This window comes from Echiichthys vipera (genome assembly GCF_963691815.1).
Source record: "Echiichthys vipera genome assembly, chromosome: 2".
In the NCBI taxonomy this organism is placed as follows: domain Eukaryota; kingdom Metazoa; phylum Chordata; class Actinopteri; order Perciformes; family Trachinidae; genus Echiichthys; species Echiichthys vipera.
The window spans coordinates 9929521-9948335 of record NC_139827.1 but is presented as its reverse complement, the minus strand read 5'-3'; the positions used below and the strand labels follow the sequence as shown (position 1 = coordinate 9948335).

General features: G+C 40.4%; 1 protein-coding gene across 3 annotated transcripts in view; it reads right to left on the bottom strand.

The window, feature by feature from the left end:
* The window catches only part of fbxw7 (F-box and WD repeat domain containing 7), a 121847-nt gene that overhangs the window by 62860 nt on the left and 40172 nt on the right, over nt 1-18815 (bottom strand). For 2 of the 3 annotated variants that reach the window (XM_083937992.1, XM_083937993.1), the window contains 2 exons: nt 15154-15402; nt 14382-14909 (listed from right to left, as the gene is read on the bottom strand). In XM_083937992.1, the coding sequence (XP_083794118.1) occupies nt 14382-14909; nt 15154-15333 (708 nt within the window). In that variant the 5' untranslated portion in view covers nt 15334-15402. Of the gene's footprint in view, nt 1-2071; nt 2469-14381; nt 14910-15153; nt 15403-18815 lie in introns of those variants that run through there. The other variant, XM_083937994.1, reaches the window with a different exon arrangement.

Here is an 18815-nt window from a genome sequence, read left to right as displayed (position 1 = left end):
TAGTAAAGTATAGTATAGTATAGTATAGTATAATATAGTTTAGTATAGTATAGTAAAGTATAGTATAGTATAGTATAGTTAAGTATAGTATAGTATGGTCAAGTATAGTATAGTATAGTTAAGTATAGTATAGTATAATATAGTATAGTATAGTATAATATAGTAAAGTATAGTAAAGTATAGTATAGTTAAGTATAGTATAGTATGGTTAAGTAAAGTATAGTATAATATAGTAAAGTATAGTATAGCATAGTATAGTTAAGTATAGTATAATATAGTAAAGTATAGTTAAGTAAAGTATAGCATAGTATAGTATAGTTAAGTATAGTATAGTATAATATAGTATAATATAGTATAGTATAGTATGGTTAAGTATAGTATAGTATAGTATAGTATAGTTAAGTATAGTATAGTATAGTATAGTATAGTATAGTATAGTATAGTATAGTTAAGTATAGTATAGTATAGTATAGTATAGTATAGTATAGTATAGTTAAGTATAGTATAGTATAGTATAGTATAGTATAGTTAAGTATAGTATAGTATAGTATAGTTAAGTATAGTATAGTATAGTATAGTTAAGTATAGTATAGTATAGTATAGTATAGTATAGTATAGTATAGTATAGTATAGTATAGTTAAGTATAGTATAGTATAGTATAGTATAGTATAGTATAGTATAGTATAGTATAGTTAAGTATAGTATAGTATAGTATAGTATAGTATAGTATAGTATAGTATAGTATAGTATAGTATAGTTAAGTATAGTATAGTATAGTATAGTTAAGTATAGTATAGTATAGTATAGTTAAGTATAGTATAGTATAGTATAGTTAAGTATAGTATAGTATAGTATAGTTAAGTATAGTATAGTATAGTATAGTATAGTATAGTATAGTATAGTTAAGTATAGCATAGTATAATATATTAATCTTAGAGTTGTAAATGTGTTGTAACTGGCTTTAATGTCTTGATGTTTGAACGCGAGACTGCCAGTGACAAGACATGGAGAGATCAGAGTCATTTGAAGGGTTTATCTCTTTCAAACACTGCCCTGGGTTTGTTTGGGAAGCATCTTACTTGACATGGGAGTTTAATCTCATTAATTTCCCAGCTGAATTAATTGAGAAGAAGTGTCGAAGGAGACTTTTAATGCTAGTGGCATGACTGTTACAGCTCCTAACGGCCAACCTACTTTACTGCCAAAAAGGAAAAAAATTGAAAATATCATAGTTAAATGCTCTGGAAAGTGCTTCAACCTTCAACTGGCTCTAATATAGAGGAGGACGTGGAAATTATAACACAAACATACCTCCCAATAAAAAGTGAAATTAGAAGTGATTTATGTGAAATCACCACCCGTCAAACCGTCACATGTCCTTCACTGGCCACAATGCATGATAATGATGGATAGATATATTATTCCTACAACCCTATTTCCAATAATCAAAATTATTTACTAATCTGAATATTTAAGACATGAATTATTTTACAAACAAATGACAATTTTTGGTCACAATTTCTCCATAACTGCAACTGAGGAATGTATTTTTCTAATTGTCTCTCCAATTAATCCATATATATTGTATATACAGTATTTATGAAAAATCTAACCTAAAAATAGGCTCATCAGCATCAGTCTTTTTAAGGTTATATGTTGGCCTCCGTCGTCTGTCATGGGTGGAGTCGTAGCAAGAGAACTTTTGTATCTGTGGACGTACGGAAACAACTGAACTACAAAAGGACAAATTCCTCTTATATTACAAGTGTCTTCATTTGTTCTCATTTCTTCCCACTAATACCACTTTGGCGATGCAAAATTTAAAATCTACGTCATTGTTAAAAGGAAGATATTCTGAACATTTGTGGGTGTGTGACTATTAATTTGACTGTTTTTAAAATTAGGCCGAACTGAAAAGGATAATTTTGGACTCTTTTTTCTCCCCATTACACAGAGCAGCAACAATCTAGATGAAAGGAGGTGAACGATCAACTTTGACATTTTGACATCGTGTTCAGTGGCTCAACCGAACACACACTGTAGGCCTGGCCTATGACGCACAATACTCACCCGTCTGCGACAGAAAGGCAAACCCTGAGCAATGATGTTGATGCTAAATATCTTGAGTACTTTCTGAGGGGGTAACGGTTCCGTGACAACGTCCTTGGGGTCTGCCCGGTCGAGTCGCTGTTTCTCCAGCGGGACGTTGGACGAAGTCTTCCCTTTCCCAAAGGTAACATTTGGCATCTTTCTCCGAGCACCAGACGAGAAACGGGGAATAGGGCAATGCCTCAGCATTGCAAAACAGGCCGTCTACTGTTTCATATCCCAGAAGGAGCTCCCAAACCTGGCCGACTATTGTCGCAAGCAGATGACTTTTCTCAAACTAATGCACCTTCCTTAAACCTTAAAACCAGTATGCAGACGTCTTCATACTGCGCTCTCTTAGCCTCTTCACCTACCTACTCAGAACTCATCTCCCTGCTGACTGGCACCCTTTAAAATATCTCTGGGTGTGAGGTCACTGTTGCGCTGAAGCCAGGCGGAGCAGCTGCAGTCCGGGCCTGAAAAGAGATGGACCAACTCAGCCTCCCCCCTCAGACTGGCACTGTGGAATCTGCTCTCATGACCCCTCGGTGGAGGAATGTGTACCAGCAGTCGCCCGACGCAGCACACGTGTCCGGGGAGCTTCCTCATTGTGGTCATTCTCTGACCCCTCCGCTGGTCCTCCCAACTTAGTGGACTACATCATCACTGAGTCAAGTTAACTTTACGCCCTGAAAACTGTCAGATTTCAACAAAACAGGAGATTACGATATTCTCATCTGAATCATATTTAATAACACAAGTGTTATAGCTGGGTTTATTATGTGCTAACCTTCTCTGACTCTTCGATGAAACCAAGGTGTTCAGGAATGTCAGTAACTCTGTCTGTGTCAGCAAATAGGCTGAGGATATTTCAGGAGACGATCACACAGCAGTTCAATGTTAGCATGTGTGACACATACACAAACAAGGATTCACTTGAGCGAGTGTCAAGAAGGATGGACTTTTAAGTCTATTGAATTGTGTTCACAAGCAGCTTTGAAGTAGCAGCAGTAGGACTTTGGTCTTTTTCATTAAACCTTGATGTACAAAGAAGCACTAATGAAGTACAAGTACAAAGTTATTACAACAAGTGGAGCAACAGCAGGGAGTTGAGAAAACGGCTGACAATCTGTGATGAATATGTAAAAAATCTACAGATGGAGCGAGTGGCACGAGACAGCCTTCTCTGTTAGCATTTAAATGTCTGAACACATGGGAACAGAAAGACCTACAGGGCTTAACCTCTCTTCTATTCTCACATCCACCATTGTTCGAGGAGGATTACAGAGCCAGAACATCTAACAGAGTAGACTGAGGGCCCTGACACACCAGGCCACTGGACGCCATCGAGTGTTTGTGGCGGACCAACACCCATGGTTTTTACAGTATGTTCAGCACAATTGGAGCAAGTTGGCGCCTTATCGGCAGCTGTTCAAATGAGCATGTTGGATGAACAGCAGAGGCGGTCAGTGAGAGAGAGCGCCCTGACTGAACATTTGGCCGACCAAATTAGTAGGGATTTCACCCATTTAATGTAGGGAATGGTATGCACCGATTTTAGCAGCTAAACATTGATATGGGACGATATTCACAAATATCGGCACATAAGATGACATTCACCGATGGCAGTGGCCAATGTTTATCTGCTGTGTTATATCAAGTATGCACTGGATAAATGTTGTGTTATAGGGTTAAAACTTTTATGATTAAATTAAAACATTAAAATAAAAAAAGATCTGTATCAGCAGTAGCTATTGGCTAAATTGTTCCTTTAAAGCAGGGCTGCCCAATCCTGCTCCTGAAGGGCCACTGTCCTGCATGTTTTAGGTTTCTCCCTGCTCTAACATACTTGAGTCTAACGATTTTCAAACCTGGGACAAGCTTCGGCTGCTTGATAACGAGCTCATCATTAGATTCAGGTGTGTTGGAGCAGGGAGAAACTTAAACATGCAGGACAGTGACCCTCCAGGAGCAGGGTTGGGCAGGCCCGCTTTAAAGTATCAGTATTGGCCAGGAACTTCTCGATTGATGCATCAATAATTCAGTTCAGTCTTTTCTTATTCTGTATTTTCTGCTTCTTCACAAGCAAAAAAAAAAAAAACACATGACAACTCCTGTGCCAAGCAAGCCGGTGAAATTTGATAGATTTCCAGTTACAGCTTTTAAAACAATTCCATACACACTTTGTAATCCAAGCATTTAATCAGACTAAATTGATTCAGGGTGGTGAACAAAGTGTGTTAGTTAATTTTCACTGATGTTATTTTTGTGTGTTACGTTTAATAAAACACAGCCCAACCCTGTGACATCATGGCATAACATCATGACCACAAGAAAAGATATTCAGCAAATGCATATCAACTGTGAGCTTTCCATCAGCTGCAATAGTTGCAGTGTGTTCATGCGTACAACGTTTTTACGGATGGCTTCAGGGGACGCAATTTGTTTGATCAGTTGACCTTTGTTGGCCAATCTAGGTCTTCAGATTTAACTTGTGTCAGACGTTGTTCAAAAGGACACGGTCATCACAGAAAGCACTGTATTTCCATACAGAGCATTATTAAATATCATAGATGCTTTTAGAATTGCAATTACTTGAAAAAATGGCTAAGATACACATTTAATTGTCCCTTATAAACACTGACTGTGACAATAGTCGTCATGCAGTGTGAAATAACTAATGAAGCACCTGTGAAATGCTGCTTGTCACTGACTTGCCCCAGGCCTTGTAGAGGTTACTTGAGCCTTGGGACTAATCTTAGTCCATAAAGCTATGTGACAGACACACTGTTCCAGGCGGCTACAACATGATCAGCCCAAAGTAGCTTGTTAAATAGCAATCCATGCAAGCATATTTACCCTTGGAGCCTCTGCAATGCTTGGACATCTCCCATAAACATGGTCAATTATGCAATTTTGCTTCAAATGATCCAGGAAATAGCATGGAAAGGGATGTCCAAAAATGTGATTGTATTTCTGTTTGCTTTCCCATGACCAAGAAAACCAAACTTAAGATATCCCACTGGTGGAAAAGGGGGGTAAAGTTCTTGGATTCCCTACAGTTCCGACAACCATGTGCAATAGAAAGGCAGCTAATGGCATGGTCTCCTATGACAAGGCTGAGCTGTGTTGTGAGAATCTAAGAAGATCTAGAGTATGAAGCTAGACTGTCCAAACATAGAGGATCCATACCAGGAATAAAACCATTCCAATCATTTAGAAAAACCCTTTTAGGTCACAAGGTTACTATCGCTCAAGCCCGTAAGTTGCCCATAATGTCTACTGTTACCCAGTATTACTGCCCGGTCATTGAGTTTGCGATCCCTGGAGTAGCAGCGGTCAAGAATGTTTGGCTTCTAGGAGCTCAGTAGACTCACTCCAAGCTTTTCACTGCAAATGAGATGAGAGCGTATGGCTGCAGATGTAGACCCCTGTGAACGGGGCACACTGTAGGCCTTGCCTGTGTAGTATAAAGTTGTGACTCTAGGCTGACTCTAAAAGTCAAAAATAGCAACATTGCAATCAATTAATGCCGCAGACCACACCAGCAAGAAAGACGGACTGCTTTCTATCTAATCCATTGAAAAAATGAACGATAAAAAAGCATTTAGATTAAAGCGACAAGTACTCCACAAACTTGTTGTGTTTGCATACAGTTTATGTACAATAATTTAGCTTCTCATTGTAATATGTTTGTATTACAAATAGTGTTCCACTCAGGCAATATAACAGGAAAAAGCAAGTTTTAACTAGTATCAGTAAAACATTTGCGGATGCATATTAACAGCACCGAAATTCTTCCTCACTATTCCTGCTGGTTCAGGGCTGCCAGTATCACTCATACCCCATCACTACAGCTGTGGGGGTGACTTTTTCAATAGAAAATATTTCTCAATAAGATGAAGCAGATCTAAATTATGTAGTATTCCTACTGCACCCTAATGACAAGCAGTGATCAGCATTTCTGCATGTTCTGCAATCTGTAGTGATGATGCAGTGTGTTAAAAAAATGTTTTTATAACTGAAATTGTGATTATGAATTGGAATCAAATAGATTCAGGAAATCACGGGCAATACCCAGCCCTATTTAAACATAGAGTAGTAGATACTGTACATGAAAAGTGAAGGTTTCTAGCGCAAAACTTGCTATTCACCCCCACGCCGTCTCTGCATCCACAGGCGATGAAGCTACAGCGTCTGCCAAACACCAGAAGCGTTACTACAGAAGGCAAATACATGCTGGACAAGTCCATGTAAGACAGATCATTACTGGATAAATCCTGTGGAGCAGTGTGCGCTCAGCTGCAACAAACACCCACAAACTGTGGGTCATGCATTATTGTATGTACATGACTCTCAGACCACTGCTGCCCTCTGGTGTCAAAAGCTGGGACACCACGAAACAAGATGCTGTCAGAGTCAGTTTTTTTTCACCAGATATCCGACAGTCACTGTTTGGGACCTTATGACCACACAAAGAACATTTTTCCTGAAGAACATTAATATAAATGCAACTTACAGCTGTGCATTGATGCTGAAATTGTGATAGGGTTTATTGCAATTACCACAACCCCACTTGTTCAGCCCCTCAACAAGCATTAAGCAAACATGATTGCCACTGCACAGACATGGTCCGTGTTTCTTTGCCATCACCTTCTAAAGCAGAAAAGGCTGCAAAATACATGCTGAGCGTGCAGGAGTGGTGGGCACACGTCACCAAAAAACAGCTCTGTCTTTTACCACATATGCAGATCTTTGTTAATGTGGACACATTTTTGAATTTTTCTTTCATTCTTGAGCAAAGCCCATCCAAGGCAATCGTAAAAGTCTGAACTATTGGGGATTTTGACATCAATTAGCACAACACTTGGATTTGTATAAAGAGCTGGTTAAAAACACTCTTAGACAGCACAGAAGACAGTGAGAGTGAAAGAAGTGAGGGATTATGTTCTTTTTTGCTGCACTAGTGACTCCTTGTTTATTGAGAAACATACACACGATAGGTGCATGAACGTCCACGTGCAAAGCTCAAATGAAGGCATGCATCAAGAAAAAAACTCTTTGACTCTGAGTGAGTATTTCTTTGTGCCAGTTTGTTATTAGTATCGTGTCCTCTTGTTAACTTGGAAATTGAGTTGTCAGCACTCATGTGTAAGTATATAATACTTTTAATGTGCTAAGAAGTAGAGAAAACAGACGCGTTTCTGCTCTAGGCTTTCTTTCACATTACTCATTTGACACCTTGAAACTTGCATCTTTACATCACTGTAAGTCTTTGAATTTATTGGGTCATTCGTTATCTAAAAATATAAAAAAAACTAAACTTGTGAACCAAGACTGATGAGCAATTGTGAGAAATAATCATCGCCTTAGGTTTGAGTAAAAAAAGATGACAAGACTGCAACGACCAATTTAAAAGGGGCTGTGAAAGTGCATCGGGATATAATGAGACTCAGGTCGCGCTCACACTATCCTCCCGGACCGAGACCCGGACTTTAGGGTACTTGTCCCCCCTCCCTCTCCCCCCCGCGCCCCAGCCCCGTTTGTACTCACACTGCCTGGGCCTCGGCCAATACTTCTTGCTGTCCATACGCCTTCAAGCCGTAACACGTCACACGCATTGATCGCGTGTGTGGCTTTGTTTACAAATCTTTCCACAGACAGTTTTTGTGCGTCTTGTCGACTGTTTTTGAATATTTTCATCCGACCAAATCTGCAGTAAACACTCCACCTCCGCATCACACCAACATGAACCTTTCACCGCCATTGTTGTTGTTGTTAAATGTCCGCGCATGGTCCGTCCTTCTATTTACATGTCCGAACAGGCGGACATAACGCTACTGCCGTAGGGCTCGTGCTCGTGCGCGTACACGTGCGCACGCTCGTGCTCGTACATGTGCAAACGGCTCCGCTAAAGCCCACCTATTTCAAGCGGGCCGTGGAGGGCCAGCTGGCCCCAGTTGAGCGCGGAGCGGGTGCGCTCACACTACTTAAAGGTACTAGACTTTAGCTGAAAAACCGGTTTTGGCCGCGGCCAAAAGGATAGTGTGATCACGCCCTGAAACTAGTCGCCCGCATGTGGGAGGATAAGAACACTGGTCTTTTGTGGCTCATCTCTGCCTGTTGTGACAAGGCCAGTGTGTGGGAGATGCCACCTACAATAAGCAGGCTGCCTTTCCTTTGGAAAAACATTTAATTAGCGGCAATGTGTGTGTGAAGAAAAAAAATGGAGCACTGAGTGTACTTTGGATTATCCAAGTTTGCTACAGTAAAACAATTTGGCTGATAAATTGTTGCTCATTCCTCTCTCAAACAGTATTACATGAACACTGTTCAGCGCATATTACTGTGCAGTGGTGTAAGTATGTAGGTGTAGTTGATATTCCTACCCTTCAGAAGCGTATTGCTCGATTTTCCTATAGCTGTAGCGACACTCGAGTGAGAAAATATTACTTCAACCTTGTAGAAGTCACTGTGTCTCCAAAGTCGTTAAGCAATAAGAACGGGACTGAGTGGCTGACCTTTAGCTTCACATGTCCTTTCATCAATATTCGCTGTAACAGCTTTGTAAATCTGATAAGACTAGTCACAAAGAGGAGGACATCCGAGAAACTATGGATGATGCAAACCGATAAGAGTTAATTGGACACTTTTATTTCACATTCCAAGATGCTCAGATGAAGATCGATGTATCCACCCAGACGGTGAGGTGAGAGGCTGAAAAGGTACAGTCACTTCTTTTTTTTTTAAGTCAAGACAAAATACACTTCACATATCAGACACCCACCACACCGTAATAAATGTACTTATCCAGATAGTTCAGTCATTTATTCAGCCAGTGGTGATGTCAATGTAACAGGCTGTCAATGCTCTCATGCCCTCCCGCTTTGCCTCATCATCTTTCTGCAGATCCATTTGCTACCAAAGGTCTCTGATGAGTCATTACAAGACATCTAATCCTGTAAGATCACCTAATGCCTTAGTCATTAGTCACGAGTGAAATGTTAAAATTAATTCTAAGATGGACAGGCAGCAGTGTACTGTGGGGAGCCTAAAACAGGCATAATACTGTAAGTCCCTGTTTATTCTAATCACCTATACAAAAAAAAACTACAATAGTTTGACATAACTTTTAAGATTTGGTTATGGTTTGGTAATAATTATATTGGTATTTGGTATTATATATTCTACATGTGTCTTACACTCTCTCCTGTGCCATGTAAGGGAAAGTGGCACCTTAATTCCAGATTAAAAAGCTGTTCAAGTACAAACTAACTGACTGCACCTCATTTGAACACAATCATCAAAATCCTAAAATTTTTTTCTACAGTCCACTCAATAAAAAAAGTATCTTAAATATTAATTTCAAGCTTGTCTGCCATTTTGTTTGTGAAGCTGAGCATTATAAAGGGTTTCAAATCAAAGAAGTTACAGTAGTAGCACCTGTACAATAATAACTGTTGGGGGTCTCATGGAGCTTCTGTTTTAATGGCCTATACATTTGCTAATATCAAAACTATTAATACATAAACTCTCTCCATTAGGAGGTGGGATCATTAGCAGTTATTAGTAAACGTAAATGTAATCCACTTTTTTATAACATGATGTTATAACCTTTAACCCTTACCTCAAACAACCTTAAACCTTTTTTCCACCTGCTCCTGCCAAAAAAATCTGCCTTCCCAGGGGCTAATGTATACGACACCCTATGCAGATAGCGACACCTGCTTCAGCCCAACAGCTACAAGCCTGATGTCAACCTAACACCATATATTGTGTCATTCAACGCATGAAAATGTCACACGATGCATGCCCTTTTTGGTGCCCTTGAATAGAAAGGCATCTGCACAAAATGTAAATCTAAAATCTTATCTAATATTTTTTGCACATTAGGCCCACAGGGGCCATAACGCACGGCTTGAATATTAACTCTGAAGCTCTTAAAAGAATTTTGAAAAGGTTAAATGATAAGTATGACCCTGAGTATCACCCTGTTGGCACAGGGTCAAAAGACAAAAGTGGCAAGTAAGAAGAGGAGGTGAAGAGTCTAATTCTGGTGACCTGAGCCTGGGAACACAATCTGTCCTCGACAGAGACACGCAAAGACATGCGTAGGAAGTTCAACATCATCATGATTTAAGTTTTTATAGCGCTGCCTCTTTACACCTTTACACATGCGGTTCTTTGTGTTTGCACACGTCCGTCACACATTCAGTTTATGTAGATATCGCCTCTCCCCACATGGACTGACACATTCTTGATCCAAACACGAGTATGGATCCTGTGCTTCAACCCGGTCTCTCCTTATTTGACACATGGACACTGCAGCTGTCAAAATGCACATATCATACTTTGCAAGACTGCAATTGATGCTCTATGGGAACACACACAGGACCTTTAAATGTGTAACTTATATGAAGGTAATTCATCTTCTGATACCACTGCCACTACTTCTACTACTGTCAAGCATTTAGTAACCCTGATTTTGAAAAGCAAAAAGGTAAAAATAAATGGTTTCAATTTCAGGTGAAATAACTGACCGGTCAACTTATCAACAGCTAATATGAATATATAGGCTCTCATCTGAGCACATTCAAGAGCCGGTCCCAGCTGACATCGGGCGTGAGGCGGGGTACACCCTGGACAGGACGCCAGTCTATCGCAGGGCACATAGAAACGAACAGAGACAGACAACCATTCACTCCTAAGGGCAATTTTTTAGAGTAATCATTTAACCTAACACATGCATGTCTTTGGACTGTGGGAGGAAACCAGAGAACCCGGAGAAATCCCACGCAAACACGGAGAGAACATGCAAACTCCACACGGTAAGGCCCAGGCTGGGATGCGAACCTGGAACCTTCTCGCTGTGAGGCGACAGTGCTGACCACTAAAATGTTAAATGTAAATTGTGACTGCACTCTCAGTTTTTAGTGGTATTTATGTATGTTCTTTGTCAGTTAAACTAGATAATAAGATAGTTCTATTGATTCATTCTCAGAAGCTAAACATACAAAGATAAAATAAATAGTAAAAAAAAAAAAATGTACAACATTTACAGTGGTTAAACCTGAGACAGGCCATAGCAATTATGACCTATTGATCCTGTCATAACCGGTTGTATGTATGTTCAGGGTTCTATTCTGTGCAGCACTTTGTCACCCACATTCAGAATCCATCATCCCCATATTACACCTAAAACAATGAATGTGTCATATGGATCTCACTTGAACATACAATATGTCAATCTCGACACAACTCCTAATTCCAAGCATAGGAGATCCACAGCTGAACAAAATGTGTACATTCAACATCACAGCCAGCTGGCCCACTGCAGTGACTAAGACCCTGACAAACCTATCTGACAGCTGTGTCAGATGGTGAGAGGCACACAGAAGCAAATGCAGACTAGCTGCTATATTTAGGCCAATATAAGCAAGGCCGATACCTCCATCAAAGGCTCAGACACACACATATGAACTATTCTGAGACCACAGGTATGACATATGGACAACTGTGACAGTTGAGAGAGACGCATGCTCATCAACAACAATAATAAAAATGTAATTGCTGCGCAGCTTCCTATTGTTGGGTGTTGGGAGGGGAGTGTACTCCTGAGGCTACATTTCTGATGATAAATCTGTCACAACCATAGTCATCACTGTCTGTTGAGATGGGTGTATTTTCTCGGATGTGCTGTATGTTGCCTTTGGTGTATTAAGGAGAATGTATGATAGGATACAACGGAATTAAACATTGTTAATATAAAATTAAAAATAAGACAAATACTGGATTGAGGGGGGTGATGCTGCTGCTGCAGATTTTCATTTTTATGCACAACGCAAATGCATAACAGGTTACTGACAAGCCAAAATGAAGTTCAACGTGGGACGTCTCCTTCTTGGCAATGCATGAAGCCGCCAAACTCCCAGGTAATCCAAAAAAGGTGGAGCATGGATGTAGCTGAGAGGAGCCCACCTGTCACTCAAGGTGGCCAGTTGTTAAATGTGCAAAACTTAAGTTATAAGAACTTAAACAGACAGGTGTGTAAGATAAAAGTTCACCCTCCATATAGTCCCCATGAACAGGAACATTAGCTAGAGAACCATGTCTTGTTTATTTCTGCTGTAAAGTTGGGCATTTTAACATGGGACTCTACGGGGACTGACTCCCTTTTGGAGCCATCCTCAAGGGGGAATTGGCCTTGTGTTGGCTTTATCTTTCAGCCACAACAGTTATGTGTGGTCCTAAGCCAGTAATCTAGGAATGTCAGCCCTTTGATTCTTTTTTTTTTCCTGTCAAAATCTATGTCAGTGCATTGCAAACGCACGCCAGATTATGAATACCATTCCTAGCTTCTAGAGAACGTCACTGCCGACTCCATTTCCTCCTTCTAAGTACAGGTGTTGTGAAGGCCACTGAGACACTCAACAATACAGTCACGGCATCAGTCATCACTGAAATGAGACACCGGCATTTACATCCGAACACTGCACATTAGTTCTGTTACTGAAGAAACGTCTGACAGATCTGTTACACTTGTCTTTTGAACATCAAGCGCCTCACCGTACTCGTCAGTCATCATGCTGGCGATCAATCTGTGAGGCATCAACATGCTTGGAGTTTTAACAAGTCCTTAAACAGGCTTCTGCACGCTCTTCACATTGTTACATGCTCCCCCTGTTTGTTGTTTTTTCCCCCCTCTGCTCTTTGGAGGTGGTCCTGCCCCCTGTATTTAAGGAAGGCTGGAGCAGAAGGAGCTCTCTCGGGACCTAAGCAGCTCCCTGATCGGTAGAGTTTTTTCCTTTCCCTTTTGCCCTTTATTTTGCGTTTATTTCTTTTGACCATATTTTGCTTTATAACTAAAACCTCGGGTTATGGTGTGCCTTAATTTGTTGCTCGTCCCAAAGCTGGGTTGCTGTCACTCCTCTTTCACAAATTGCATTAAAAAATGGTCCTGAAAAACATCACGTAATTAAAGAAACAACATTAGATCTACTTGTGATGACTCAGTTGTGACCACACTGGCAGATGCATGTTAATGATGATAAATGTTGCATTTATCCAGAGACTCATCTCTTTTGTATTGATTACAGAAGCTTGATGTGCTTTACATCATCTTTGCCCTCAAAAATGGTGCGATGTGGGAAAGCTTTTATCTTAAAGTGCCTTAGTAAGGCATCTGTCTACAGTACGCTGCCTTAACAACTTCAATGCTAGTTGGGATAGCTTCTACTAGTCCTGGTTTGTGTCAGTATTTGGCTCCATATTTTAGTTACAGTGGAAAGCATGTCACCATGGCTATAAATGTTTCATATAAAGATAAAAGTGAGAATAAGGAAATTCCCATTCAGAGTCTCAACACTAACGTATCATTTGTCACTTGTACTTCTTAGTATTTCGAGTAATCAATATTCACTCAGGAGTCATACAATACTGGGGAAGAAATGACAGGATGAGGAGGAGACAAGATCAGGAGGCGATGGAAATTGCAGCAACAAACTTCACATGATTAATTGGGAACATGAATAAATAAACCAGAACTGGGTACGTCAGAAATAAAACAATGTATCCACCGTTTCCCCAGTGTTTTAAATGCTCCTCCAGGCAGATGTTCTTTAATCTTCTCTTCTGACCCTGGCTCATAACCTCTCATTACGTCAGGATTGTGTTTTTTCTTGCTTATTTGTCATTGTTTGGGTTTTGTTTTTGTTTTTTTGTTGTTGTTTTTTTAGGTAAAATGTAGTCTATCTGGAGGATAGAAGATTTGGTCATTGCCTGTGAAAGGGAACACAGCATGACTGTGCAAGGCAGTGACAAGTTTATGCCAAAAGAGGGAGCTAATGTTTTAAGTATGAACCAGTGCTGCCAGTGCAGGACACCGTGGAGAGTTTTCATAACAGTAACGCCATAAAAAACCAAACAGCCTGTGATAAACTTTTGAAACTGCTGTGTCTGCGGCAGAAGCATCCTAAAGGGTTATAATTATAAATTTTTCTAAATAAGGTTTCTATGCTTTCTAAGCATCCCATGCTTTGTTTTATTTAACCACGTTTTAAAGGCATCTGTCTCTGCATTGACACTAATGAAATGGAGGTGAATTCAATTTTGTTTGTGGTGCCTATAGTATTGAAAAACACCTTCAACAGTAAATTCTCTTCCAGAAACATTGCCTGCTAACTCTGTAGGAATCAAAGAGCTCCCTGTGAACTGTTACAACTGAACATAGCAACTATTACTTCAGTGCAGTACTTCCAATGAAAACTGTTCAACAAACAACAGCTGTGCTTACCTTCTTATTAGAAGAGCTTTGGTGTGTACAACCAGAGTCCAGGTTGTTATTGGGGGTAGACACATTGTTCCTGAGAGAGGGAGACTGCAGCCCTTCCTCCCCTTCTCCTTCCTCCTCCTCTTCCTCCTCCCTCCCACTCTCCGCCGAATGTTCAAAGTCATCACTGTCTTGGTCCATCTCTTCCTCGTCCTCATCCTCCTCCTCTTCCTCTTCCCTCTCCTCTTCCTCCCTTCCCTGCTCCTCCCCACCCTCTGTCCTCTCCTCCGCCTCCTCCTCTTCTTGGTGACTGCTGCTGTTGTTGTTCTCTTCCTCTTCCTCCTCCTCCTCGTCTTCTTCGCCCAGCGGCTGGCCTCGTAGTCGCCTCTGCTCCGACCCCCACATCCATCGGGCTCCCTTCTCTCCTCCGTTCACTTCGTTCTGAGGGCCCTCCTCGTCTTCTTCCCCTTCCTCGTCTCCTAGAGGGCCGTTGCTGGCTCCCGATTCACTTGCCGCCCATGGTCTCTCGCCATCAACCTGAGACGCCTCAGGCTGTGAAAACACCGATACAAAAACCTTAAAGGAAAGATCTGGTACTAAATTAAATCTGTTGCACTCAAATTTGCTTAAAAGTCCCTCCTTGGTTACAACAGTACACTTGTAAAGCAAATTTCCACATTATACGACTTGATTTGATCCATGTGTCTTCGCTAAACCAATTTAGACCAATAGGTTTGTATTTCGAATCCTTTCCATGCTACTACAATATCATTTGTTGAATGTCAGTTGGCCTTACCCTTTGCTGCAGCTGCTCTTCCTCCTCTACTACCCGGTTCATGTGCTCATCCTCATCACCCTCCTCTGCTGCCGGCTGGGGTGCCCGGGCCGTGGAGGAGGCGTTACCTCGCACTGCCGGACCCCCAGGCCCTCGACTCCGCCTGCTGCTGCTGCCCCCCGACAGCAGATCCTGGTTCATTTCCAAAAGCCAGCTTGCTACCTCCTGGACCTTCGCTAGGCTGTCTGAGGAGGAGAAGGGCTTGGCATTCTGCAAAGAGACACACAAAAAAAGACAAAAGATGCGGATGGTTAAAATATGTTAATTGTTTTCTTGTGTCCACACTCGGCTTGTGTTTCGGAGGCAAAAATCAACAATCAAACAACTGCTAAAAAGAAAGTATCCGTCAATACACACAAATACAGACTAATTTGCTTGTTTTCCTCAAAATGAAGTAAATATCTCTCTTCGTATTCTATTCTTGCCCCTGAATTAAAATAATGGACATTAAACATTTGCTCTTGAAGCCACACTACTGCTGCTCAGCAGCAGACAAGGAAACAAGGTGGAAGTGATTGTGTTTGGCGTCAGATCACAAAGGGTTGGATGATTTGCCTCAAATGCGGATGGCTGGAAAGAAAAGCCGTGAGAGCTACAAGTTTTCCAACTCCAACAAAGCCAATAAACAGAGTCCAATCTGTCAAAAGCAAAACATGGCTTCAGTGTATGAGAAGCTAATCCAACAACTGTCCTGAAGACCTAGTCTACAAGCTTCGGAAATATAAAAGTTGTTTACGATACAAGTCTGCGGTGTTGCTGCTATGCAATCACTAGATTATGATGGCAAATCTACTGAATAAACACACAAGTCACACAGCGACAGCTTGCTTCTGTAATGTTTCAAACCATATGTAGAATTGGAGGATTAGCACCAGAGTTTTATCTACAACGAGACAGCTTCTCCTTCTGACGCTGTGTCAAAGACGCAGCAATGCAGACAGGAATCCAATATAAGCAATAGCGCTAATCTGTCACAATCAACGCAACAACTCTCTTGAGCTTGAAGTTTCTGTCATTCAATATGTCTCTGCACTTACAGGCAACTGAACTGCACACGACTGCAAAAACTAGGGTTGCACTGATTCTGCGTTCTCTCTCCACATACAGATATCTAAACTCAGAGTATTGTGTAGTCGCATGAGGCAATAACAACTCCTGTAAACATAATAGAGATGGGAATTGATACAGATTTATTGATACCAACACCGGTATTGATTCTGCTTATCGGTCCGGTTCTATATAAATTCCCTTTTTAGACTCCTGATAAATTTTCTGTATGTACAGTTGTTCATTTTCAGGTTTTCTTTGTCCAAAAAAAAGTGTTAATCCTGCCTTACTGAGATAAAATATACTGATTGGGCACACCTGGCCAACACCAGTCATTCAATCATCACACACTACACTACAACAGGCCTTTACTACACCAGAACAAGACACTCTTTAAATGATCCCATATACCGTATTAAGCTGACATTTACTGACTATAGTTAAATGATCAGTGTTCTGTATTACGAATGGTTTTCAAAAGGGCCATTATCACTTTTATTGAAAGTTAACATCATTAAAATTAAACCAAAGAGCTCCCTCATAAAAGGTTGTGTAAAAGCCACCAATTCATATCTCATGCCCAAGTGTTTCCCCATTTTGTTTCCCAAGTTGGACTCTTTTTTAGTTTTTTCTGTGTTTCTAAAAGCTCATTAGAAAATAGGTTACTGGGAGCAGTGATTCATTAGCTACATGTTGTTATATTCCATTACACCCTTAAAAATCTGGAGTTGCAGGCTCTTGACATGCAAACCTCTTTACGAGGTCACAGGGCAAATCAAATAATTTTATCATAATACAGCTGGGATATTGTGTGAACTTTTCCTCATCTGTGTTCAGAGCCTAAAGAGAGAGAGGATGTGGTATGAGGTATAGATTTCAAAGCAAATTTAAGGTATGTGGCTAATTAACTGACATGACTCTTTCAGACATCTGGCAACATTACCACACAGGACACAAAATCTCAGTTGTCACAAGACTGAAAACAGTAACAAAGCAACACAGACACAAGATGTCACTGAATTGATTGATTGTTGCATCTAATGTCCGATCAGTTTATTTGGTTACAAACTGAAAAAGAAGGAGAGTTGACTGATTTGGCTTGCTCTACTGCGATACATGCTGTAAATTCTCAAGTATGATCCCACTAAAAACCATCAGCAGGCAAATTCACAAATGCTTATTAGTCTGGAACCTCCCAGTTCGTTTTCAGTTTCCAAGGGCTGTTATCAAGCTGCTGACCAAAATGCCTCTGGATGCAGTTAGATAGATCAACAAGCAATGACAGAAATTAAACGACATAGCGCAGAGCAACACATGCAACTAGGGCCAGTGCTTGGTCTGTTTTGAAGCAGGAAAAACAAAGAGCTAAACAGTAGAGTAAAATGTGTCCCTGAAAACATTTTAGGTGAGAAACAGGCAACACCGTAACAGAACCTTGTTTCATATTTGATCAGCACCTCCTAGTCTGACAGTGTGAGCTAATCTTCACAATGCCAGCTACGTTCGGTAACTACATTAATGAAGCATGAAGCTCCTCTACTCTCAACGTCTTAAACCTGAGATAAACAGATGGAACAAAGTGTATTTTGATTTGCAAGTCGTGTCTCCAGTTATTTCACAGGCAGTATCCTTGGATACAAGTGCTGAGCGGTCTGTTGAGCAGTTGTTGGTACTTTTCTAAACAAAAACCGTCCTTTGGAAGACACATTTTGTATGCATGAGGCAAGTCTTTAGAAATAATAAATAGCCTAGTTATAACCACTGTTGTTTAATGTTATAAAGCAAAAAGACATTATATGCTCATTGATCTTTTAGTCATTCTTGACATCAAAATATATGGATTCTGAAACCAACACACAGACTCAAAGAAACACAACTTCAAGTACAGTTGAAGAAAATAAACTCATTACACAAATTTCCATCTACTGACTCAACCTTCAGTGGCAAGAAATACTTATGTAAATAAAAGTAAGTGGGATGATGACTCATGGGATTTGTCTGGTCCAAGTGGTAGTGGGTTGAGTAAGTAGCATGCAAAGCAGTTCCATCCTTGAGGCTTTTAAGTTTCAATGACATCCACCAATGCATTTGAATTTGTGAAACTAGTGAGAAATAGGCACTTGAGTGGAGCATCTTTATGTAAGTTTACTGTGTATTCATTAGTGTGGCAGCGGAGTTGTGTAAGACCGAATAAATAGCAAATATTCAAGTTATTAAAAAGTATATTAACTGCAAGGCATTTAAAACCTCATCATCATCGTTCTTCTGGTCACATATCTATGATGGTCATGCTGCTATTCATTCCTTAAAGTAGTCCACAATAAATACAAAAGGGGCATGCTCTTTTTTTCGGTTTAATCCTAAATTAGTATGCTATTATTCTCTTGTTTTATAAACTAGTTACATTTGGCGGTTCACTATAAGGCACATGAGGTCAGAAATTCACTACTGGTCATACACATTACTGAGAAGAAGTTAAATTTCGTCTGTTTAACTGTCCATAATCTTAGCTAATGTAGCTTTAAGCCAGTAGGCCTTTTGTCAATGCCCACATGAGGTCTCTTGCTAATCTTAAC